Source organism: Phyllopteryx taeniolatus, chromosome 6 (assembly GCF_024500385.1).
Source record: "Phyllopteryx taeniolatus isolate TA_2022b chromosome 6, UOR_Ptae_1.2, whole genome shotgun sequence".
NCBI lineage: Eukaryota > Metazoa > Chordata > Actinopteri > Syngnathiformes > Syngnathidae > Phyllopteryx > Phyllopteryx taeniolatus.
In genome coordinates this window covers 25,726,436-25,751,757 of record NC_084507.1, presented here as the reverse complement: position 1 = coordinate 25,751,757, position 25,322 = coordinate 25,726,436, and the positions used below count along the sequence as shown (strand labels likewise).

The following is a 25,322-nucleotide window of genomic DNA, read 5'->3' as shown; positions in this document are numbered from 1 at the left end:
GGCTTTGAAAACCACTGCTATTTCATATAGAGTATACCTATGCATCCGTTGCAAGTGCACAATCTAATGATACCTGCCTTTAGAAAGATAATTATGCTTATGTTTATTAATGTGGTTGTTTTTTTACTGCTCCGCATCATACTGAGAGCTGTTTCTGATATATGTCTCATCTCATACAGTTGCAGAATAAGATAATCAAAATATTGTATGAGACTTCTTAGTTCGATGGAGTGAATACTTTTGACAGAGGTGGTAACGCTTTTGTACTGGATCTCATTAGATGTGTGCAAGTTTTCACAATGGAACGTGTCTGGTTAGTATCTTAACATTCATTTAGCATTGAATACAAGGCGATTGAATAATTATGTAATAACGACTCTATTACATCTTCCAAGAATTTTATTATCTGTATCTGTCGAGCAGGACCAAGCAGGACGAACTCCTCTGCAGTGTGCTGCTTATGGCGGCTACATCACCTGCATGGCTGTTCTCATGGAGAAACAGGCTGATCCAAACATACAGGACAAGGAGGTAGGAATCTGCAGCCATGCATCCATATCTCAATCCAGTGCATTAAAAAAAACCACACATTTTCCCACGTGTTTTGGAGATTTTGTTATGGTCCAATGAAACCAAGGTTAAACATTTTAGCCGTAATTCCAAACACAACAACACTGCTTATCACCATAACTACAGTAAAGCATGATAGTGGCAGTGTTTTTCTTCAATTTAATCGAGGAATTTCGACAAAGTGGAGGGAATTATGAACAATTCCAAACACCAGTCAGTGTTAGCACACAACATTCAGGCTTCTGCTTGAAAGCAAAAAAATAAAAAATAATAATAATAAAAAGGAAAAGAAAATCTTTATTTGGGGTTAAAGAGAGGCACTTAAAATGGTGGCAGGTGTGTGCATACTCCCATTCAACATGAGTTTGAATGTGATTGATTCTTTCTGAACACACCCTCATCCCAGTTACAAGAGGTCTGCACACTTTCGCAACCACATGATTTCAGTTATTTTTACTTCCCCTAAGATTCAAATATCTTCTTTTTCAGTTGATTTGTACAAGAGTCACATTAATGGTGGAAAAAGTCTTGAAATTATTTATCCCGGTCTCATTTTTTTATACCACAAAAACGTGACATTTATACAGTGATTGGTAGACTTTTTCTCGTTGTTGAAGTGAGTTGAGGAGCTTCATGTAGTGTTTTGCTAACATCTTGTGGCATTTATCGGCAATTATAAACCTTATTCGGGGGGCTGTAAATTACATGCAGAATTTCTATCACTACGCTTATACATTTTGTAACATTTTTGTTTGGTGGTAAGGTTTTTATAATGTAAACTATGCCTTGGCTCAACAAAGGTTGGGAAAGAACAACTGGTTTAGTACATTCGACGAGTCATTGTCAGACAGGTATGTTTTCCTTGTACATGGCATACCTGCAGTTAGTGGTTGTCACCCCTCAATTTTTCCCATTTAAAGTCCTTTTTTTTTTCCCCATTTAAAGTCACTACTGTTATGACTTTGTTTACACAGGGGAGGACCGCTCTCCACTGGTCGTGCAACAATGGTTACCTGGATGCCGTGAAGCTGCTGCTGGGCTACAGCGCCTTTCCTAACCACATGGAGCACACAGAGGAGAGGCGAGGCTTTGATGATGATAATAACGATGAGATGCAGTGGTCACAAAGGTAAGGAGACCTTCAAAAGACTGTGAATGACAACGGCGTTCACCCGCAGGTACACACCGCTGGACTACGCGCTGCTGGGGGGCCACAGCGAGGTGACCCAGTTCATGCTGGAGCACGGCGCTCTGTCCATCGCTGCCATCCAGGACATCGCTGCCGCCTCCATCCAGGCCATCTACAAGGGCTACACGGTCCGCAAGGCCTTCAGGGAGAGGAAGCAGCTCCTCATGAGGCACGAGCAACTACGCAAGGACGCTGCCAAGTGAGATGAAAAAACGACAATCGGTTCTACATCTGTCCTTGTCTTGTGCCGTTTGTTCGGTCATCACAGGACGCCTTTGACAATGACGTTCTTTGTTGTCCCACTTCCCTTGTATCTGTCTTTCTTTGTTTTCTTTGCACATGCATTCGTCTTCTCCCTGACATGCTCCTCTTGCTCCTTGTCATTTACTCACCTGTCTTGCATTTGTTCTCCTCTGCAGTGTTTCACAACCTTTGTTCAGCCAAGGCACGTATTTTACATTAGAAAAATCGTATGAGACACCACCAGACAAAGTATTCACAAGAAGTATACTGTGGGCCTCCGCATACTCGCAGTTCGGCACCCGCATATTCGCTCATTTTTTTTCCCCTTTTTTCTTTTTTCAGGGGGAACCAACCCCAAAAACAATTATTGGCAGTTCCCTGCTTATTCAATAATTTTTGAGGTTTGAAAAAATACTGTATATTTTTTTCAATGCAGCTATAATGGGCGTTAGTTATCTGTAGATGTCCCTGCGGCCTCCTCCGGGTGGCCGGTTTTCGGGTGCCTCAGCGGGCACATGCATTCGTCTTCTCCCTGACATGCTCCTCCTCATCTTGTTTACAGCTTGTTTTATTGTCTTCCTTTGCTATATTATTTAGTTATATTTTATTAGTTCTGTTCGATATTCTCAATAAATATCCATCAGAATACAAAGAAACCACAGTGGCAGCTTAAAAAGTCCAATGTGACACAGTAAAACTGTTCTGGCATAAAAGGGATACAGATCTTCCTTTCTGCTTGACATAACGGCTGAACAGGACCAAAAAGGAAAAAAAAAAACAAAGGCCAGTAAAAGCCCCCTGACAGAGAATCAGTATCCTCTTTATTTGCCATGTCAAAACCACACAAGGAATTTGCCTCCAGTAATTGGAGCCGCTCTAGTATGACAGTAGAAAAGATTCTGGTCACTTGTAGTAGAATTTAAAACACAGTTGTCAAACTCAAGGCCTGGGGGCCAAATCTGGCACACCATCTCATTTAATGTGGCCTGGGTAATCAAATCGTGCTTCGTCTTCATGTTCTTCTGGGCCAAAATTTTAAATTGTCCACATTTAATAACGCATTTTAAAATAAGAAAGTTAGGAGTGACACTGGCAGGGGGATGCATAGGGAGATGCGTTTAGTGGTTGGACCATTTTGGACTGTTAAACTAAACACGAATAAGAAAGAAATACACACATTGTATGTTTAAATTCAAGACCAGTCCAGGGTGTACCCCGCCTCTCGCCCGAAGATAGCTGGGATAGGCTCCAGCACGCCCGCGACCCTAGTGAGGATAAGCGGTAAAGAAAATGGATGGATGGATGGATGGACACATGGTTGGTTGTTTTAGATATCGCCAGTTAACAGTCAGTGGAAACCCCCATTGACGGACTAGCTAGAATTAGCATTACCTTCAAATAACGACTATTTATACACAAACTCTGTAGTAACACACATAGACGGGTAATATAACAATAATCACAGGCATATATTCTTTCTAATCTATGAAAAATGAGTTAAATTTATGTTTTATTGCGCCGTTCTTTTGTTTTCGAGACAACGAAAACTAGTGATGGATGGATTTGTTGTCGCTTCAGTGTTTACCCAAGGAACAATTGATTAACTTTTGATCAGAATCCAGATCAAAAGACATGCCATTCCTGATGATTTCTTCTGTTGTCTGCATGAAACGGCACATCACAGCAATCTGACCCCAAATATTCACATCATCTGTTGCCACTTGATTCCAAAACTGCTTTTGATTGTCTTCAGGAAGCGGGAGGAGGAACTGCGGCGGAGAGAAGCCGTGCAGCAAATCTCTGCGGCCACGGCGGAGGACCGAAAATTGTCTTTGGAGACAGCCGAGCAGGAGAAGCTCTACTTGGTGAACCTGGTAGCAGATTTATCTGTGAAGGACTCAGTGGTGGAGACAAAGAAACCAACTAAACCTGAACGGAGGAGCAAAGAAGCGAGGCACAAAGGTAGATTAAAATCAAATATTGACTCCAATGTTGACCTTCTTGAGTGGAGTTTGTTGAGTTTGAGCGTTTCACACCTATCAAAAAGGCTTAATGCCAGACCCTGAATTTTTGTTTCTGGCATTTCAAAAATGTTAACACGAACGGAAACATTCTCCCTGACGCTTCTCATTTTACCTGTGCTATACACTAGCGGTTTATACCTGCCTTTAAGACGTGCTATTTAAAGATGCAAAATCAGCCATCACAATTTGTTTCAGGTTTGATGAATCACATCGGGCGTGCTAAATTCATCTATTTGCATATGCTCTTCCCACAATGCGTAGAATGAACTGTGCTGCAATTTGGCAGACGTAATCATGGTTCTTTCAAGACAGCCTGTTAGCCTAGTGGTTAATACGACTGCCTCACAGTCAAGACGTCCTGGCTTGAATCCTCAACTTTTTAACCAGGTTCTCTGAAAGGCACTTTGAACATGTAAGCATGTGTAGTTATATTTCAAACTATGATATACACGTTTTCAAAGGCTATTTCGTAACAATCCATTTTCTTTATTGTTCTTAACTTATACAAAATTGGAATCGTGACTAAGCATTGTGGGGCAACAGTTCACCAAGTGTCCAGGATCCTTTCAAAATGTTAGCTCAAAAAATGTCCAATAAGAAATGAAGAGGGATTTGAAGATTGTCAAATGTGTAAAAGGCAATAGAAATGGTGAATATTAGGTTTCAGTGTGAAGGTGAGTGTGAATGGTTGATCATCTCTATATGTGCCCTGCGACTGACCGGCGACCAGTCCAGGGTGTCCAAAGTCAGCTGAGATAGGCGCCAGCTCACCCGCAAACCTGATGAGGCACTACAGAAAATGGATGTAATAATAAATCAATGTTTTATCTCCACCAGGCCACAGGAGCAGATCCTCAAGGAGCAAAGCTGCTGAGCCGACTGACAATCTGACGAGCCCTGCAAGCAATGTGAAGTGCGACAAGACTATCGGTCTGAAGGACCCGCTCTCTCCTAGCAGCCAAGCATCACCCAGACCTTCTTCCACACACAAAGTTAGTGAGCAAAGACCTTCCTCATTTACAAGCACCCCTTCCACCTGCACCTCCGGCGCGGACCACACGGCCTCCGTACCTCTGAGAAAGACTGATTCCCTGAAGCACAGACACTACAATGCCAAAGATCACGTTCTAGTCAGCGGCTCCTCTTTGAACTCGAGAAGCCCCTCGAGGAAGCATGACGCCGCCGCCAACACGCCCACACGAGGACACGACAGAGAGCAGCGCAGGACCAGGCACGAGGCGGCCAGGGTCATCCAGCGAGCGTGGCGAAGGTGAGCGGGAGATTTTAATTTTAAGTCTCAGGCAGAGGACCCACAAGCTGTTGTTTTAGATCTTGATTGCGTTTAAATGTTCAGCCACGTTGCTCGTAGATCCCAAAGTAGCTCGCCGGTCTGTTCTAAAAAAATAGCTCACCAGTGATGGAACATTGTCCTTTCCTAGGAATGTTATAGAAAGTGATCATTTGTAAACGGTGGGCCGGGTAATTCGAAGACGACGTAGGAGGTGATGCAGTCTGTAAAACTGTTCATTTTACTTCTAACTTTCTATTAGAAATTGGATTATATGTTTTTTATTTTGTTTATAATTAAACTTTAATCACCTTCCATGTGTTTGTTTCTTTGGGGCACCAAAAATATTCATGGGTCAATGTCCCGCTGTATGTTTAATCATTAAAAAGTGTTGTTTTTATTCTTATTGTGAATATTGGGCAATCTCAGAAATATGAGAGCAATTAGTTGTATAATACTTCATGTAATATGAATATTCATGACTTCCCTGCTACTGTACATACAGTAGAACTTGTGCCTTACTGCCATTTGGACTGCATAATTTAGTTTGTTGTTGTTGTTGTTTTAATCTTAATTTTATCTATTCATGAAACACGCACTTTTTTTGGAACAGTTTTGTTGTATCTGCACCATACAATGACAATACTGTAAAGACTTTCTATTCTACTCTCAAGAAAGGAACGGGCCGCAGGCCATACTTTGCCCGACCTATGCTCTTAATTGCTACCAGCACGAGGCCATCAGGCGCCCCTCTGTTTCCATTTAGTTTATACAACGAATGTGCTGCCCATTAAAGAGACTTTGTTGTTTTATCTAACGCACGTGTGTCCCCAGGCTCCTCGCACGCAGAAACAGGGTAGCCACGGCTCGCCAGGCGCCGGAGTTCAGCTATTTAAACCACGCCCATACCAGGAAGAGGCGAACAGAGGTGCGACCTCCTCCTGCGAAACCGGCAACCAGTAAGACGTCAGTCCTACAAAACATTTATGGTGAGAGCTGGATCAAATGTTCTGCCTGCAAGTAATGTCAAAATAATGCAATTGCAATGTGGTTGTTATTGTGATCGTAGGTTGCAGTGGTGTACAACTGCGCTGCATCATTGTGACAAGTGTCTTTAATGTTTTGGTGACCTCATTTACCTACACTAGTGAGTCAAAAACAGTTCTCAATATGATGCAGTAGTTGAACATCACTGACAATTACAACCACTACAATCAACAATTAGGTAGATTAATACCAGCCAATCGCAGGGCACATGTAGACATACAACGATTCACACTCATATTTACAGCTAAGGAAAAATTGGAGTCTTCAATGTAACTAACATGCATGTTTTTTGGTAGGGATGGGCGAGTATGGGTATCGGGCCGTACCGGCCTTATTTCAAGGTATTGGGTACTCCTGAAGGCTACCGGTACCAGCTACTGATACTTAAGGCAAAAAAAATCTGATATCGATTAGGTCCTCCTCGCCAGTAGTTGGCGGTACCCAGCAGCCCTTTGCCACATCAGCAAATCATCATGTGCGTCTGACAGAAAGCAAGGTCTTTGTTCTCACAATCATCTGTCACTCTGTTAAATTGAATGTTACAAATGTACTAGTGGTATCGGTAGTTGGTACTCTGTATTGGTGAGTACTCTAGAGTAAATACCCATACTGGTATCGGTCAAAAAAAAAAGAAAGTGGTATCAAACATCACTATGTAAACAGTCAACAAGCTCTAAAACGGCTATGTTTTTACTTTATTTTAACATTCATTCATTCATTCCTCTTCCCAGCTATCTTCGGGGGAGAGGCGGGGTACACCCCAAACTGGTCGCCAGCCAATCGCAGGGCACATAGAAACAAACAACCATTCGCACTCACATTCAGATCTACGGGCAATTTTGAGTCTTCTTCTACCCCGCCTCTCGCCCGAAGATAGCTGGGATAGACTCCAGCACACCCGCGGCCCAAGTGAGGATAAGCGGTACGGAAAATTAATGAATGAAAAATGAACAACACAACACAAAGTGAGGATGGCTTGAGCAGAATTTTATGTTTTCCAATTTTTCCAAAGATGGCAACAGAATTGCAGTTCATGCAAGACATTTTTATCTGTGCTGAGAATCCTCACTTCTAGAAGTAGAGTTCATGGAATAGAAGCAAGAAGCTAGAAACCAGTCTGGCCGTCATGGTGGTGTACAACACTGTAATTGACTACAATGACCCGTGTTAATGTCTTAGGTGGCGCCACGTTTGTGTCCACACACTGACCGTTGTCTGTTTGGAACCTTAAGGGTGGCTTTCGCCCCACCCTCAGACAGGCTTGACCTTCATCACACATCAGCAGGTGATGATTAGAGAACAGGCAGGAACCTCGCCGGTCCTAAGCACGCTCGTAGACAAACAGATGGAAAGATGGACGGATATCGGTGTTCTCGTCCAACCTCGTGACGTGGCTTGCCCCCTCCCCCGTTCTCACCTCTCCTCCGCCGTCGCTCTGACAGTCGTGGCATCGTGAAAAGTTCAAAGCTGTCAGGGGGAATGTCAACAGTGGAGAGCGATCCGCTGAAGACACTCACACACACACACACACGCACAGGCCCGTTCTCCCGTCTGTGCCGCAAAGAATCAGACGGACATTTGACATACAACTCTCGACTGGTTAGCACAGGCTTTCATAATTGTGGTACACCTTTATCTAATTGCCTGCCTATAATTTCATCTCTCCTGGGCCTCAAATATCATTTCATGTCAGGGGGAGAGAGAAGGAATGATAATGATGACTTTATGCTTTTTTTTTTTTTTTTTTTTGTGGGCCAACTAACTATGGAGCCATTTTTGGCATTCAAATTCTATTGTGGCATCATATAAAAAAAGGTGACCCAATTTAGGAGTTTTTCGAGATACAAAACGTTGGCCGTATGATTTTTTTTTTTGGGGGGGGGGCCTTTAGTTGCAAGCAAAAATGTAAGTTTACTTTAAAACAAACTACAAAACAGAAAATAACGTGTATTTAACAAAACCACGTTAACCTCTTACGAAAGTCCGCTTGCTTGTGAGTGTGGATTATTATCTATTTTCCCATTAAATGGACCATAAAATAAACCGTACTGTGTGTATTAGTGGAGATTCAAAAAGAGGGATTGAGGCGTCATTGGGGAATTAGCTAAGGAAATTAATCAAAAGTTATTCAATGAATCAGGCATGCAGGACCGATTTTTTTTTAACAGGGATGCGCAAAAAGTTGAATCAAGGCAGTATCCACGGTTACATATTTTATGTGTATTTCATTTGTATTAATTTAGCTCAGGCGGTTAGAGCGTCTGCCTCACAGTTCTGAGGAGCGGGGTTCAATCCCCGGCCCCGCCTGTGTGGAGTTTGCATGTTCTCCCCGTAACTGCGTTTCCTCCCACGTCCCAAAAAACATGAATGGTAAGTTAATTGACAACTCAAAATTGCCCGTAGGTGTGATTGTGAGTGCAAATGGCTGTTTGTTTGTATGTGCCCTACGATTGGCTGGCTACCAGTTCGGGGTGTACCCCGCCTCTCGCCCAACGATGGCGGGTATGGGCTCCAGCATGCCCACGATGCTATTGAGGATGAGCGGTACAGAAAATGGATGGATGGATGAGAATGAATTGTTCTTTCATTATTAATAGATTATAATTTTTTTAACATAAAGATGAAATTTTTATTAATTATTTTGTTAATTGGTTAGTTATAATCAAACTAATTCTAAATAAAATACACAAATCTGAATGTATTATAATCTTATTCTGAACAAACTATTTTACATATTTCACTGACATTTTAAAAATCAAATGTGGCTCTTGAACTCACGTGTGTTCTACAGTGAAGATGATCATGTTAACCTTCCCTTCTAGGAAACTCTGTGGCCATTCGAGGACATTCTTCATTTCGAGCGTCTCAGCTGCTCTTGAACAGCGTGCCTTTACGCACCCAAAGCCAACGTAAGGCCATTTGCACGCGCTCAACTCTCGTTTTGAATACTTTTGGGTACGGACGGGTAAGTGCTGATAGGTATCGGTATCAGGCCGATACCGGCCTTATTTCGAGGCATCGGGTACTTGAAGGCTGCCGATACTAGCCACCAATACTTAAGGCAACAAAAATCCGACAACGAGTAAGTCCTCCTCGCCAGTAGTTGTTGCTACGTTGCGGCGGTTTGACAAGTCAGTGAATCATCATGTGCGTCAGAAAGAAGGACAGGTCTTTGGTCACAATTTTCTGTAATTGTGTTAATTGAAATTTTATGACTCAAAAGTACTAGTGGTATCAGTACTCTGTATCGGTGAGTACTCGAGTGAATACCGAGTACTGGTATCGGAAAAAAAGTGGTATTGAAAATCTCTACTTTTGGGTATAGTAAACATGCACTAGTCAAATTTCAGGATGACCCTAAAATGCACAAGAACCTTAACAGGTGAACTTCTGTAAATGTTTGAACGCACAGCAACTGTTTCAGTGCTTTTTGCTGTTCTCTAACAAGGAGCTGAATGACAAAATTGACAACATTTTAGGTTCATCCTGAACGTTCACCCAAAAGCTGAATATCCCTAACTTTTTGTGAGTACTGTATGTTTCTGTTTGACTTGTCCAGTGAGCAGTTTGGACTGCGTGCACCTGACTGATGCCGTGAATCAAGCCAGACAGTTCTCCTACCACCTGAGGCCGCAGAGCGCCAGGCAGGGTCGGGGCCATCGAGGAAAGTGTTGACACCCAAGTCTTTTTTCAAAAATGTTTTCTCAGCTTCCGTGGAATTACCGTACACATTGTTCGCTTCTAAAAGTGTTGACACCCAAGTCTTTTTTCAAAAATGTTTTCTCAGCTTCCGTGGAATTACCATACACGTTGTTCGCTTCTAAAATTAAGCCGTATGACATCAGAGCCATGACTTCACAGGGCGGGGGTTAAGTTGACTGAAGCAGCGCATGTAAAAGATAACCTTTCTTCCATTGTGAGACAAAACGCACACCTCCCCTCCCTCTGCTTGGCTCTCACTCACACACTGAGATAACCTTTCTTCGTGTTGTGGAGAATGAGCCAGTCTATCAACAGCAGCTCATGAACTTAGCCCACCTGCACACAATGTAAAAAGATGTCTGTCCATTCCAATACACACATAATGTAAAAATCCATCTGTTCGTCCATACGAAGGGCAATCAAAAAGTAATGAGCCCAATTTAATTTAACCTACTAAAATTGATTTTTTTTTTTTTTTTAAATCAGAAATGTTCGTGATTTGTAGTTTAAATACTTGTTTGAAGGCAAGTTGTTTCAGCCTGTCAGTCATTTTGGAAATGGCGTCACTGCAAGATGCCCGTCAGTAACAGAGAGCTGTAATTTGGAAGGGGAACATTTTCAAAAGGTTACGACGTGTATAGGGAAGCTGCAATAGGCTAAAGCACAATCAAAAAGTGGGTGTCCAGGATCAAAGGTGAAAAACACAAGCCTGCTTTGAGTGACCTCGGTGAGAGGCGAAGTCATCAGTTTGGACAACCATCTCATCCTCACCCGATCTGGCACCATCAGACTAACACCTTGTTGCCCTTGTTTCATCAATGGACAGTCGATATGCCCACAACGTAAAAATGTTCCTATCCATTCTCATAAACACACTGTAAATATGGCAGTCCGTGTACATACAAACATAATATAGACAACTGGCTGTCCATTCACATAAACACACATAACATCTGTCCGTTTACGTGGACATAATGTACAAAGAGAAATGCTGTTATGCATTTCCTTCACATAGACACACTCACGTCGTGTAAAAATCTGCCCGTCCATTTTCATAATGTAAACATTTGTTCATTGAAACACACACACCCATAATGTAAATATCTCTTTGTCCATTCTTACACACACAACCAATAAGTGTGAGCTGTGCTGTTACATAAAATTGGCATTTTCTCTCTCACACACACACTCCTCATTGTGTAACATTATAATTACACCTGTGTAAGCTTTTATTTTTATTGCAAAATAAATACAAGTCAAAATGGACCTAAAAGGCTGTGGAAATGTTTAATTTTTTTATCAGTCCCCCTCCCCAACATGAGGACAAAGAAAACAAACATGGACCAACTTTCTTGTTAAATGGGGAGTACAAAGCAGTCAATGTTGAGGTCTGGAAGTGTTTTTGTGTGTCAGAGTGAGCCCACGTCAGTTAATCGTATGTGCGTGCGTCCATCAGTACACGTCGCGAACATTTCCACGGTGAGATGACGTGCCGTGGGCCACGGTGACGCTGTAACAGTAGAGCAGGTCGGTCAGCCACTGCTCCCTGGTCGCGCTGCGCGAGTACCTCTGCAACAGACATGCGGACGTATCACACTTGTGCGTGAACAACACGGAAATAGAGACAAATAAGCCTGGGTTCATATTGGGAGTAGTCATTTAGATTCCTGTTTTTCTTGATAGAGATTTTCACAACGCAAGTACAGTGTACTATTTCAGATGGTAATCTGATTACGAACATGATGAATAAGGTATCTGTCTATCCATCACGCTGACATCTCCAAAGTACCCACTAATTCCATGTCTAGCAGACAACTATTTGTTTTTGAGTTTCTAGAATCACTGCTCCACTTTTTTCATTTAGTTATTGGCATTGCTTCAATTATCTCAACCACAAAAATAATCACCTATACAATGTTTGTTAGTTTGTCAAGGAAGTATTGCTTAAGTGATATATCTCGACTGAGGAGCTAAGTTTCGCCTGGGTTGTTAGTGGAAATTACAGCGAGTCTTCGTCGCACTTGTGGTGGGTTTTTTTTTCACGATAATATATTCTGTGGGCCATTTATTTTTAAGCGTAATGTTTTACGATGAGTTTGAAATTATAAAGCGTTTTGGGATCAGTCATGTGACCCGAGTCCCCCAAATTTGGTGATTTCTTTTTTTGCTCAGTTCCAAAGTAGCAAATGTTATCTTGATACCACTGTCGATATTTGGTCCTTTTTTTTCAGCTGGGCGAGTTAAGGCAAATGTACGTTAGCAAAGTGAAATAATTAATTTAGTTTTAGTTCTTCTTTCTTTCTTTGAATTGTTAATTTTGCTGTTTTACCGTGAGATGTTGGATGAGTTCTTGCAGCAGACCCGTGTTGGCCATGAGCTGGTTGTGCAACGGCGTGTGCTGCATCAGCATGGACAACATCTGGCCCAGCTGGGGCAGCTCCGCCTGGCTCAGATCCGCCACGCGCAGCTGCAGAAGCATCCTCAGCAGGCGGGGCACGGTGCTCAGCGACGCCACGCACGCGCCCCAAATAGCCTCCCTGCGATTCGTGCGTAAACGCGTTAAAAAAAAAAAAAAAAAAAAACGTGTTTTGTTTGCATCACCCTAATAAGGGCGAGCGATGTGCTCGTGAGGCACAGGACCTTTTGTGCTGGTCGTGCGCCGCCTCCTCCTGCTGCTGAGTGACAAGTGCGGTCAGAAGGCTGAGGCAGCAGCGGGACAACAAGCGTAACACGGGCTCGAGGGGCAGAAGGGACGGGTCCGTTAGCCTGGAAACGGCGCTGAGGAGGCCGGCCGCCATGCTGTCGGGCACCACTCTCAGCTTGGTCTGAAACGCACACAACAGAGGTGCGAGAATTCATCAGCAAGTCTCAAGTCTTAACCTTCAAGTATCAAGCAAGTCCCAGATTACTGTGACAAAACTTTTCTCCAAATAAATATTTGTATTTGGAATTTGGGAGTTAATTCTGTAGCTGTCAAATATTATTAGAACTGAGTATTCTAGCGATTATCCTATCAATTAATCGAGTAATCTGATTTTTAAAAAACGATTTTGCATTATTAAACAACAACACCCAAACACAATACAATAAAGTGCAAGTGAGCATTGTGAAGTGCAGGTATTAACTATTTTGACAACTGATTAATCGTTTAGAGCTATTGTTTACTCAAATCCTTGGAAATTCAACCCCTCAACAGTAAATATTAGATTTCTGCAGTCCTCCATGAAAGCAGACTGATTATCTTTGTATTTCATCAAAATTAGACACAAGCAAACATTTGCTTTTACTTTGGAAAACAATCAACGTTTGCCTATTTTCTGTAATATTACGGATCAAACCAGTAACCGAATCATACTCAATTTGTGCATTTTCTGCACTGTAAACTTGAAATGTCCTGTTTTTAAATAAGAAAAATTAAAAATAAACAATAAATCAGTTGATTATTAAAACAGTCATCAAATGCATCCCTATTCTACACTATAATATCTGTGACTTTAAGTGTATGTGGCTGTAAAAGGAAGAACCTGGCCTTGCTTGAGTGACGTGTGTTTCAGCAAAGGAGAGTGTAGTTGGCTGCGGCTGGCTGTTAACTTGTTAACCCTTAGCCAGTTTGTGTGAGTGGGTGTCAGTTGTGGGCCATAGATGCGAGTGTATGAATGTATTACGCATTTATTTTGTTCATTGAACTTCCATCTTCCTACTGGTTCACCACCATTGTGGCAAATTATTTCTACAAGGAAAGGGTTGTGTGTCCGCTTAACAATCTGTGTGGAAAAATGATCCCTGCAAAGCTTCTAGGCATAGATTTGTGTCTACCTTTTTTTTTTTTTTTTTGGGAATAGATTTATTTGAGCAGAGCTGCCAGCCTATAAAAAAAATCACTTCCAGAACAATTTGTCTGAAGTTCCCTATTTTCAAAATTTTGTCAAGAACATCATCGACAATCACAATGGTTAATAAGTTATGGGTTCGATATTTGTCATTCTAATGCTTTTATTACATCAACCTTGTAATGGCGGACGCAGTTGCAGCCTGAATCAAAGTACCAGTACATGAGATTTCGACGTTCCATCATCAAAAATGGCTTCTGTAACATTTGGCAGCTCTGAGTTATTCAATTTATTGTTTCAGCCCTAGTTGTTCATAGTTTTCAACTTCAACTATATGTTCATTTTACTCATACCAATCAACAAAATCAGAGAAACTGATATTTTAGCAGCAGTCTCTTGATTGTTTTTTTCCCCCAGAGCTGTATATAGGCTGAGGGATTAATTGCAGACGGTCATCAACTCTTGAAATCTAGTTTCGGAACCCCACAAACTGCATGACGCGGCTGAATCGCTCAGTGGCGTTCGGTTGAGTCACCCGGGGATGCAGCTGGCTTTCGATTTGCAACTTATTCCTCACCATGTATTCGAAGATGCCATTTTGTAAGATGTCAAAGCACTGAGCCCTTGCACCCAGAGTTTCCAGACGCTGGCACACCTCCTGAAAATGGAGAACATTGATATTAACAAACGCGTCTATAGTGCCGACAAACACACACACAAAAACATGCACCTGTCCTATACGAGATATTTCTGTTTAGAACAAAGCAAACTTTTTTTAGTTCAATTTCAACTGGAACAAAAAAAAAAAAAAACAAGATGTGTCCCAGGCTCTCCATCAACTTTTTCCTCATTTTCTTCGGAACCAAATAATCTAATTTCTCATTTTATCACATGCAAGTGTGTCATAGCACAGCACCTGTTGACATTCTCCCTGTCATTAAAAACAATCCCACCGCATTAGTCGTGGCACCACTGACACGCGGTCTGTCCCTTAATGCTGCCCCCCCCCACCAACCATCAACCCACACCGCATCCCTCCTCTTTACCTCCACTTGGCTGTGATTGACTCAGACAGGCAAATGAGAGAGACATGATCTAAGGCCTTAATTGAGGCGCTGAATTAGTGATTAGATGGCGTCCCACCCCCCCACTCACACACCTGCCCCAGGGCATGGCTACGTTAACTGTAATTTCAGTTGCGGAAATGTCACATTTCCATCACGCCACCGGCTCTCATTAGCGCTTGTACATATCCGCAGTGGCCGTTAGCCATGCATCTCCAACCTGCGCGCCGCGATAGGTTTTCCCGCCTCTCAGCGGGAGAAGTGATAAAGCTTGACCAGCCTGCCCAGCCCCAAGACTAGTTTTAGGGCTTGACCACATCTGTTGAGAATATAAACTTTTTCTTCCCAATATGACTGAACAGTGTGTTCTCTAACTTCAATTCTAAATGTAAATGTGCGATAAGAAGGACACGTATGTGAGACATACCTCCACAACGTCCCAGTGGTGCGTGAAGTGGTCCAGCGGGGTGCGGTGAAGCCTCAGGGGCGACAGAGGGGAGGGGGGCAGCGCTCTGGTGTCGCCGGCTTCCTGCAAGGAGGCGAGCTGGTCGCACGAGAAGCCCGTCAGGGTGGAGAACAGGAAGCTGATGTAGTCCACGTCCTGTAGGGCTGCTTCCTGGCTCCCCACTGACCATCCACTCAAAGATGACCTGGAAAACAAGAGTACAGTGGTGCCTTGAAATATAAGTGGCTCCACTTAAGACTTTTTCGAGATACGAGCCGTCGTTTGGATGATTTTTTTTTTGTTTTTTTTTTTTGCTTCGACTTGCTTGCAAAATGTAGACAGATAATATAACAATACGCACAGGTATATATTATTGACTATCACTGCGGCTTACTGAGGATTTTTGACCAGCTCCATGTATATCTGTAATCTGTAAGGCTGTATTATACTGCCCCCAAGGTGCACACACGAGAAGGAGCAGCACAATGTCTATTGAACTGAAAAAATGTGGCAAAAACTGTTTAATTCTTTACATTTTAATTCTATCATTACTGTTAGTTTTAATGAAGTACAATATTAGAGGGCAACTTTTTTAAAAAACGCATTACAAATTTTTTTGTTGGATTTATTGGGAAGCTGGAACAAAATCCTCTCAAAGCACCATGGGCAACACTTTGTGTTAGTGGTTAGGAGATCTGCATTGCAGTTCTGAGGTCCAGGGTTTGAATCTGTGGAGTTTGCAGGTTCTCATTAGACTTGTGCAATATACAATAATATGAGTGCAGTCAAAAGTCCATCGTTTAGTTTGAAGTGATCTTTCGGGCAGCACAGTGAGGTAGTGGTTGCCGGGTCAGCCTCATAGTCAAGAGGTCTTTGGTTTGAATCTCGGCTACGGCCTTCCTTTGTGGAGTTTGCATGCTCTCCCTGTGCTGGTGTGGGTTTTCTCCGGGTACTCCAGCTTCCTTCCACGTTCCAAAAACATGCATGTTAGGTTCATTGAGGACTCTAAATTGACCATAGGTGTGAATATGAGTGTGGACTGTTATTTGTCTATTAGTGCCCTGCAATTGGTTGGTGATAAGTCCAGGGTGGCTCGCTCACCCGAGACCCCTACTGAGGACAAGTGCTTTCGAAGATGGCTGGATGAAACTTTACAGACTAGCTTTATCAGTTTATCACGTTCTGCTCCATTTGGAACATTGAGGCATTAACAGATCAGACAGTTTATGAAATCATCCTGTGCCCCCAGGCAAAGATGAAGGGATATCAGTAGCAAGACGCATGCCAAAAGTGCTCCAAGGCTCCCCCCAAAAAATGAGCTCTTTGTGTTTCTACGTAGACATCCCATCTGGAACGAGGCTATTTCTTCTCTGGAAATGTGTTAATGCTGACCCACTGAAACCAGTCAGCTGCACAAAGGCGTGCAGATTGTGGGAGCGGGACAATGCACTACTGCCCTCTAATGGGAGCAATGTACAACTTCAGGTGCCAATCAAGGTCCTTTATCTGGTCTGTACTGGGGGTCCTTGGTTTAGGATGGTCCAGACATACGGCATTTTTAAGTTACGGACGATGCGCAATGACGTTGTTTGCGCAGTCCTATATAAGAAAGCACTCTCAGTTCCCACTGTACTGACCGTTTTTCATCCATCCATTTTCTATAGCACTTGTCCTCATCGCGGGTGAGCTGCAGCCTATCGCAGCTGACTCTGGGTGAGAAGGCAGCCTGTCGCAGGGTTCACACTCAGATTCACACCTACTGACAATTTAGTGCCTTCCTTTAATGTATATTTTCAGAATGTGGCAGGAAGCCGGATTGCCTGGCAAAATCCCACACGAGCATGTGGAGAAAATACAAACTCCACAGAACGGGAAATTGGACTTTCTTGAACTGAACTGACGTTGGAAAGAATGCACATCTCTGTCCTGGCGATCCAGTACAATACGACTGAAGCAACACGAAGACGACTGTAGCTTTGAACCGTGGTTCACCTTTTGGTCATAGGCCTTACCACTAACAGTTTAATTTTCATATTAGAGTCATAGTCGGCGTGCATTTGAGATGGCGAGTGTATTGAAGCTATCATTTTTCAATAACGCTAAGGAGATAAGATAAAAAGATTTTCAAGTACGATTCTGTGGTGGTTCAGTGACACCGGTAAATCCACACACAGGTATGCAAATGTATCTAAAGCGGGACACACACGCTGATTTTGAACATCTTTGAACATCATTTTTTAGGAGACCTCAGATATCCTGCAGAACCAATCGGCATGCGGGCTTACTGCTCTTACAGTGTGCGGCGCACTCGAGATGACCAACATCACAAACAACAATGTTCTGTCTGTGTCATTGTTTTACGTTATCGTTCTTTTATTGAAAGTCTTTTAACCTATTCTTTGATCTGTTGTTGGTTCAATATGCTGTCAGTCAAAGACAAACGCTGCCGAAACGGCATTGTCAAAAGAATGCTCCACGATGACTGGGGTAGAGCAGAGAGACTTGAGCTCTCATTGGGAGAAACAGGTGGATGAAAAAGCCATAAAAATGATCCAACACAAATGTTGTCTTGATGCCCTCCGGCCGGCGTTACCGTGTGCCCCTGATGAGGACAAACACATAATAAGTCTCTGATTTCTTCTGCCATTAGGCAAACACGAGTGCCACTCTTTTTAAGTTAATCCCTTTTCCCTGTCATGTGGCTTTATTCTGTGTATTGTGCGTGATGGGCCATACAGTGAAGATTTCAAGCTCACCTAAGGTGTATAATACGAACGAGCGAGGCGGCGAGTCCAGCTGAGATTCGACCAGTGTTGCAGCAGAAGCTCAGATTAGCCAGCAGAGCGCGGGGCATCTTGGGGAGGAAATAGAGCAGCTGCACCATTTGTTGCTGGCACTCTGATGGCAGAAGAACCACAACACCTTCCTGTGGAGCTTTGGAGACACAAACAAACGCAGACGTCATGCTTACAGTCACTGAACTGCATCACGCGCGGCACTGTACGGACAATTGCTACGACACAGGAAAAGCAAAACTAGTTCATGGCGGTGCCAGCCTTAGACACCCGGATAATGTGCCTTTGCGCGTACGTGTCTGCGCGTGGGGTCTCTCTTTCGCTGACGCACATGCTGATGTCAGAAGCCCACAGACAAAAGGACTCTTGTGATGGTGAATTGCCAGCAGTCCCTATCAGAACTCTTGACCACCCCCTCAGCTCCTCTTCCTCCTCCTGCTGCTTCCTTGTTACACAACAATCACACTATCTGACTGTTCTGCTGTTTAGAGTTTGTGGCTTGGCATAATTCTGACTCCGTCTTTGCCTGTGAGCTACACAGTGCCATGGTGCCCCCTACAGCAACTCTGGAGTCATAAATCTTGGTTCAGGGGGGCTTTTGCCAAGACTTTTGCCTAACCAGTCAGGGGTTCGATCGGACTCCTCTGTTGCCTCAGTCTGAGTAATTAATCAGCAAACGCAAGAGGAAAATGGTTTTAGTGTGTGAGAAAATATTGGGGAAGGCCCTTTTCTGTGCCCCAGTGCACACAACAAGCTTCATAATGGAATGTTTAGGCCAGTTTGGTGTAGAAGACCACTTCAAAACACCTTGGGATTGAACACATTATTGTAGAAAATCTTCCCGCAAGAGTGGAAGGTTTTTAACTACAAAGAGGAAAACCTAACGCCATACTTTACTTCAATTTTTACTTCCTGTAGATGTAATTTGTCCAAAACAATGTATAGTTGAGAGGAGAGTGAAAATCCGCAAGTAATTAACCAGCCCCCTGAGAGGGTTTGTAATTTCTTCTACATGTCACTAGATGGCAGCAAAGGTTTTTGTCTAAATGAAGCCTCAAATTGATTTACCACCAAATCAATAATCGTTGCTTTGGGCTGAGCACAAAAACAGCAAATAAGGTGAACTATTCAGTGAATAACAGAGGATAGGTTCCCCCCCAAAAATCCACAAACGGGCAAATTCACGAATGCCAAACCGTGAGTATGTTGTTCACTGTATTCTGATCCCTACTGTACAGAATTCTTTGTAATAATAACGGATACAAATCCATTTATATTTGCAATCAGCACAAATGCACAACTAACATGACTTGAATGAGTGCTGAGCACAAAACAGTGATGTCAAACCAAGCCTGCGTATGACATAAGGGAGATGATTTTCTATGAGGAAGCACGGTTAGCATGTCTGCCTCACAGTTGAGCTCCTGGGTTCGAATCCCAGCTGTATTGAGTTTGCATGTTCGCCCCATGATTGTGTGGCTTTTCCCCAGAGACGCCGGCTTCCTCCCACATTCATTCCATAGGTGTGAATGCGATTGAGTTTTGTCTTTATGTCTGTAAAAAGTCAGCTGGCTTAGGCTGCAGCTCACCCGCGACCCTAGTGGCTAACTATAGAGATTTTGCTCCTTATGTGAATACCGTAGAGCTTGCAGGCATGCGTCTGCAGACTGCTGAGCAGGTCTTTGTTGCCTCGGGAAGCAGCAGCCTGGATGGACTGGATGAGCAGTGCAGACAGAGCAGGGTTGCGGTGGCCCAGCTGGGACAACTGCACAGGAAGAAACGCCAACCACCGAGAGAGCACTTTGCTCCTTCACAGGGACAGAAACAAGGGTTCATATTATGAGTACTGCATGTGAGGACATGAACATCCTAATGTTAATCTAGTTCAACATCCATCCATCCGTTTTCTATGGTGCTCGTCCTCATTAGGGTCACAGGTGAGCTGGAGCCCAGATTCGAACGGTTCAGAAATCAGAGACTATTTTTTATTTTTTTACTTTTGTTTATGTATTTTTTTTTTATTGACTATCATCATGTCAAAGTCAAAAGGCAAGCAGAGCTGCAGTGTTATCATAGATTGGTATTATCTAACAAAAATGACCCGCATTAGCTTCTGATAATCAGCGCAAACAAATTCTCTCGAGTTGTCGACGCAGGGCATGGGGGGTATTTGTTGGTGGTCTGTATAGCATGTTACAATTTGTGAGCATTTAACTGCTATGGAAGCTTAAACTTTAAATTACAAAATAATAATAAATTTTAAATTTGACTGGCATTCCTGATATTGAGACATTTCATGAGTCTATTAGGCGTCGCTACAATCATTTAAACCACCAGATGTCATCCTCGCTCCATGGGGGCCTGTTGGAGTCGATTGTACTTCAAAACTACAATCAATATTTAAATCCGATATGATGAGTAGTTTGCGCTTACCTGGTGATATGCGACTGCCCCTGCTCCTGCAGGTAAATCTTGCTGTAGAAAGACAGCAGGAGAGATCTGGTCTGTAGCGTCAGGTGCCTCTGCTGATAGTACGAGTACACTGCTGCTAACAGATCTTCTGTCACTGCTGCAACACAACACGCATAGGTTATGAACATTACTACGATTAGATTTCATTTTGGTTGTTGGATTCTATTATAATTCATCAAAAGGCATACAGTATTTAAATGAACAAGTTTATTCTGATAAGAACAGCTGTTTTATATCTATTTTCTGTTATTCAACAAAGCTACCCAGATGGCCCCTCCATTAGAAACACATACTGTATGCAATGTAAGTTTAACAGAAGGGCCAATATACGAATTCAGTGACAAAAGTCTTACATTGGAGGGTGCATGTGTACTTAAACATGTGACCTTGTGTGTTAATTTACACATGAAGTCGTCTCTACCCCTTTACAATATTCACGCTTTCTAAAATCTCACTTTTGCTTTTTTGTGTGAGCACCATCTTCCAGACAGTCCCGAGCAGCATGTGCAGCTGCCTGTAGCTGAGCTTCACTTCGCCACCGAGCGTGTCTCGCACGAACGTCCTCAGGGGCGTCAGCCAGTCTCCGTCCGCCTCTCGGCCGACTCCCTGCCGCTGGCTCAGAGACACCATCACCTGGCAAAGTGTGATGTTCAGCGCCAGAGGATCCACGCTCACGTCGGGGACAGCCGCAGTCTGCTTGCTCCTGCAGGAGAGACAGTGAGGCGAAACAAATACAAGACACGCACTTGTGATTTATTTAGGTCTTAGTTACATATTAATACACACAGTGTGTGCATACAGCTAGGTCCAGAAGTATTTGGAAAATAACAGAGGTTTTATGATTTTGCCTTTATACAACCCCAATTCCAATGAAGTTGGGACGACGTTGTGTTAAACATAAATAAAAACAGAATACAATGATTTGCAAATCATGTTCAACCTATATTTAATTGAATACACTACAAAGAAAAGATATTTAATGTTCAAACTGATAAACTTGATTGTTTTTAGCAAATAATCATTAACTTAGAATTTTATGGCTGCAACTCGTTCCAAAAAAGCTGGGACAGGTGGCAAAAAAGACTGAGAAAGTTGAGGAATGCTCATCAAACACCTGTTTGGAACATCCCACAGGTGAAGAGGCTAATTGGGAACAGGTGCGTGCCATGATTGGGTACAAAAGGAGCTTCGCTGAATTGCTCAGTCATTCACAAGCAAAGATTGGGCGAGGTTCACCTCTTTGTGAACAAGTGCGTGAGTAAATAGTCAAACAGTTTAAGGACAATGTTCCTCAATGTACAATTGCAAGGAATTTAGGGATTTTACGGGCCATATCATCATCTAAAGGTTCAGAGAATCTGGAGAAATCGGTGCATGTAAGCGGCAAGGCCGAAAACCAACGTTGAATGCCGTGACCTTCGATCCCTCAGGCGGCACTGCATCAAAAACCGACATCACTGTGTAAAGGATATCACCACATGGGCGCAGGAACACTTCAGAAAACCAATGTCAGTAAATACAGTTCGGCACTACATCCGTAAGTGCAACTTGAAACTCTACTATGCAAAGCAAAAGCCATTTATCAACAACACCCAGAAACGCCGCCGGCTTCTCTGGGCCCGAGCTCATCTAGGATGGATTGATGCAAAGTGGAATAGTGTTCTGTGGTGCGACGAGTCCACATTTCAAATAGTTTTTGGAAATTGTGGACGTTGTGTCCTCCGGGCCAAAGAGGAAAAGAACCATCTGGACTGTTATGGACGCAAAGTTCAACAGCCAGCATCTGTGATGGTATGGGGTGGTGTTAGTGCCAATGGTATGGGTAACTTGCACATCTGTGAAAGCACCATTAATGCTGAAAGGTACATACAGGTTTTGGAGAAACATATGCTGCCATCCAAGCAACGTCTTTTTCATGGACACCCCTGCTTATTTCAACAAGACAATGCCAAACCAAATTCTGCACGTGTTACAACAGCATGGCTTCGTAGTAAAAGAGTGCGGGTACTAGACTGGCCTGCCTGCAGTCCAGACCTGTCTCCCATTGAAAATGTGTGGCGCATTATTAAGCGTAAAATACGACAACGGAGACCCCGGACTGTTGAACAGCTGAAGCTGTACTTCAAGCAAGAATGGGAAAGAATTCCACCTACAAAGCTTCAACAATTAGTGCCCTCAGTTCCCAAATGTTTATTGAATGTTGTTAAAAGAAAAAGGTGATGTAACACAGTGGTAAACATGACCCTGTCCCAGATTTTTTGGAAAGTGTTGCAGCCATAAAATTCTAAGTTAATGATTATTTGCTAAAAACAATCAAGTTTATCAGTTTGAACATTAAATATCGTCTTTGTAGTATATTCAATTAAATATAGGTTGAACATGATTTGCAAATCATTGTATTCTGTTTTTATTTATGTTTAAAACAATGCCCCAACTTAATTGGAATTGGGGTTGTACACCACTGCAATAGATTTCAAGTCGTAATCTGCATCTTTAATAGATTTCACAAACATTAATTAAAGGGATTAGAACTTTACATCTATTTCCAGTTGTTTCTAGTTGTTGTATTACGACAATTGATGTAATGTAGATATAACCATTAGTTTACAATACAAATTTGGAAAAAAATAATTTGTATAAAATGCAAAATATTTAACCAGAACAACGCAGTTGCAAAAGATTCAAGGCCCTGAGAAAGTTGCAAGAAGAAAAGAATACTCACCTTTTGTTATTAACTTTCTTTTTATGTTTGGGTGTGTCATGAAGACTGTAGGGGAAGTTTTTCATGAAGTGCTGCTTAAAATCTCCTAAATATTCTTTGCGGAACCATGCATCCTAGAAAACAAACAAATCATCTTTTCAAAAAAATAAAATAAAATAAAATCCTCATGGGCTTTTCATCATTCCATGTACAGTAATCCGTCGCTATATCGTGGTTCAATACTTTCTTTCAAGCCCTACGATTCCGCCCAAACACGGTAACCTGGCAGTTAGCAACAGGGGAAGATGATAGCAACCAGAAGCAGCTAACAAGCAGAAAAGGAGATGGGGAGATACATACAACTTTCAAATATGTACAAAAATAAATTTTAAAAACATGGCTGCCAAGTCGCAAGTCCGGAACCTAACCCCCGTGACATACGAGGGATTTGTGCTCTTTATCTCACCAGCGCATCTTGATGCTCCTGCCGCGGCGCCAGTTTTCGGAGAAGTTGCAGTATAGACAACACCTGGAACATTACAGACATGGCGTCCGGGCTCAGCAGGTGTCCGCCGTCAGAACTGTTCCAGGGAGAGTCGCCGGTGTTGGCCTCCACCCACACCTCCAGCAAAAGCGGGACCAGAGTTGACGCAAAGCTCTGGACAGCCTCCGCAGAGTCCAAACCGTCACATGCTTCGCCTGGGTGATCTGAATTCGGTCTATAAAAAAATAATAATAATTCACAGTGCAAATACTGTAGACCCTGATCGCAATACATACACCCTGTTATGTAAAAGGTTTTTGAGACAAAAATTTAAAAAAATAGAAAAGCTAATGGCGAAGAGCAATTTCCCATTTCAGTGTGAGAGTGACCACAAGCATACATATTCAAATCAACATCCATTCATCCATGTTCTTGAAAAACACAAACGCCACACAGGAAGGCCCGAGCTGAGATTTGAATCCTGAATCTCAGAATTGTGAGACTGGCGTGATAACCACAAGTCCATTGTAATGTAGTCAAGTATTAACCCATTTACAAGAAAAATAGGTACATTTTGGAATTTACTGGTACATTTTCTTTACACCATAAAAAAAATATATATATATTTGAACAGCGGTGCTATCATACCGGAGTTTAAATGTTGAATGTGGACTTGGTTTCCTCCCAGAGTGCTCGTACACCTTAATTCCAATCTTGCTGTTCTCGAGCTTGCCCCAGGTGACATTCACAGGTGTAATCCTGCTCTCGCCGCTCGAACCAAACGCTCCCTCAGATGGGACAGACATGTCACCTTCCTCCACCGGTCTTTCCTCAACTACTGCCTGAAGAAAGCGCCCAAGTCTAAAACACAAAGGACAGAGATTGCAAGGTTAGCAGCCAAGACATTTACAGACTAGTGGAACCTCCAAAGCTGAATGCTCCAAAACCACTATTGGAATTGGAGTTCAATCACAATTTTTCTTGAAAAACATGCCACAAACTAAAGCTTAAAAAAAAACATTTTTAAATGAAAGCTTCAACATTCATCATGTTGACATCACGAGAGAAATCAGCTCAGGTTGTTTAATGTGATGCCACCAAACAAGGTTAGCAGCGATGGCAAAGTATAAACCTCAATTAATTCATAGGAAAGCGCCTGGCTTCAATCACATAAATTAATTTTATTGAGCAGATGCCAACATAAACAGCATTTAGCCAAAAGCATAATGGCTTTCCGCCATTAACATTTACTGTATTTTTGTGCAGCAGTCTCCACGAGGTGACGGTATCAGTCTGCAAACACTTTCCTGTTGCAAGAGAGAGGCCATTCATTACATAGCTGTCGGGTTGTTATCTTAGTTTCACTATGCAGTGGTTAACTTATCTAAATCCTTGTATAACAGTTAGGAAGGTAAAAATATTCATTTAAAAGATAACGTTTTCATTATATTTCAAACTTAAAAGTCAA

The 25,322-nt window shown here is 42.6% G+C and overlaps 2 protein-coding genes across 14 annotated transcripts in view; one reads left to right on the top strand and one right to left on the bottom strand.

Moving 5' to 3' along the window:
* Positions 1-11,329, top strand: part of invs (inversin) — a 35,607-nt gene extending 24,278 nt beyond the window's left edge. For 4 of the 7 annotated variants that reach the window (XM_061775366.1, XM_061775364.1, XM_061775365.1 and 1 more), the window contains 7 exons: positions 424-531; positions 1,545-1,651; positions 1,749-1,958; positions 3,756-3,964; positions 4,864-5,296; positions 6,149-6,303; positions 9,184-11,329. In XM_061775366.1, coding sequence (XP_061631350.1) covers positions 424-531; positions 1,545-1,651; positions 1,749-1,958; positions 3,756-3,964; positions 4,864-5,296; positions 6,149-6,303; positions 9,184-9,407 — 1,446 coding nt within the window. In that variant the 3' untranslated portion in view covers positions 9,408-11,329. The remainder of the gene's footprint in view (positions 1-423; positions 532-1,544; positions 1,652-1,748; positions 1,959-3,755; positions 3,965-4,863; positions 5,297-6,148; positions 6,304-9,183) is intronic. The other 3 variants (XM_061775370.1, XM_061775367.1, XM_061775368.1) reach the window with 2 other exon arrangements.
* tex10 (testis expressed 10) overlaps positions 11,326-25,322 on the bottom strand; it is a 26,861-nt gene continuing 12,864 nt past the window's right edge. For 6 of the 7 annotated variants that reach the window (XM_061775359.1, XM_061775362.1, XM_061775358.1 and 3 more), the window contains 12 exons: positions 24,503-24,715; positions 23,837-24,089; positions 23,392-23,504; positions 21,125-21,372; positions 20,631-20,766; positions 19,836-20,005; positions 18,159-18,336; positions 15,385-15,607; positions 14,471-14,551; positions 12,704-12,888; positions 12,393-12,600; positions 11,326-11,632 (listed from right to left, as the gene is read on the bottom strand). In XM_061775359.1, the coding sequence (XP_061631343.1) occupies positions 11,516-11,632; positions 12,393-12,600; positions 12,704-12,888; positions 14,471-14,551; positions 15,385-15,607; positions 18,159-18,336; positions 19,836-20,005; positions 20,631-20,766; positions 21,125-21,372; positions 23,392-23,504; positions 23,837-24,089; positions 24,503-24,715 (2,125 nt within the window). In that variant the 3' untranslated portion in view covers positions 11,326-11,515. The remainder of the gene's footprint in view (positions 11,633-12,392; positions 12,601-12,703; positions 12,889-14,470; positions 14,552-15,384; positions 15,608-18,158; positions 18,337-19,835; positions 20,006-20,630; positions 20,767-21,124; positions 21,373-23,391; positions 23,505-23,836; positions 24,090-24,502; positions 24,716-25,322) is intronic. The other variant, XM_061775363.1, reaches the window with a different exon arrangement.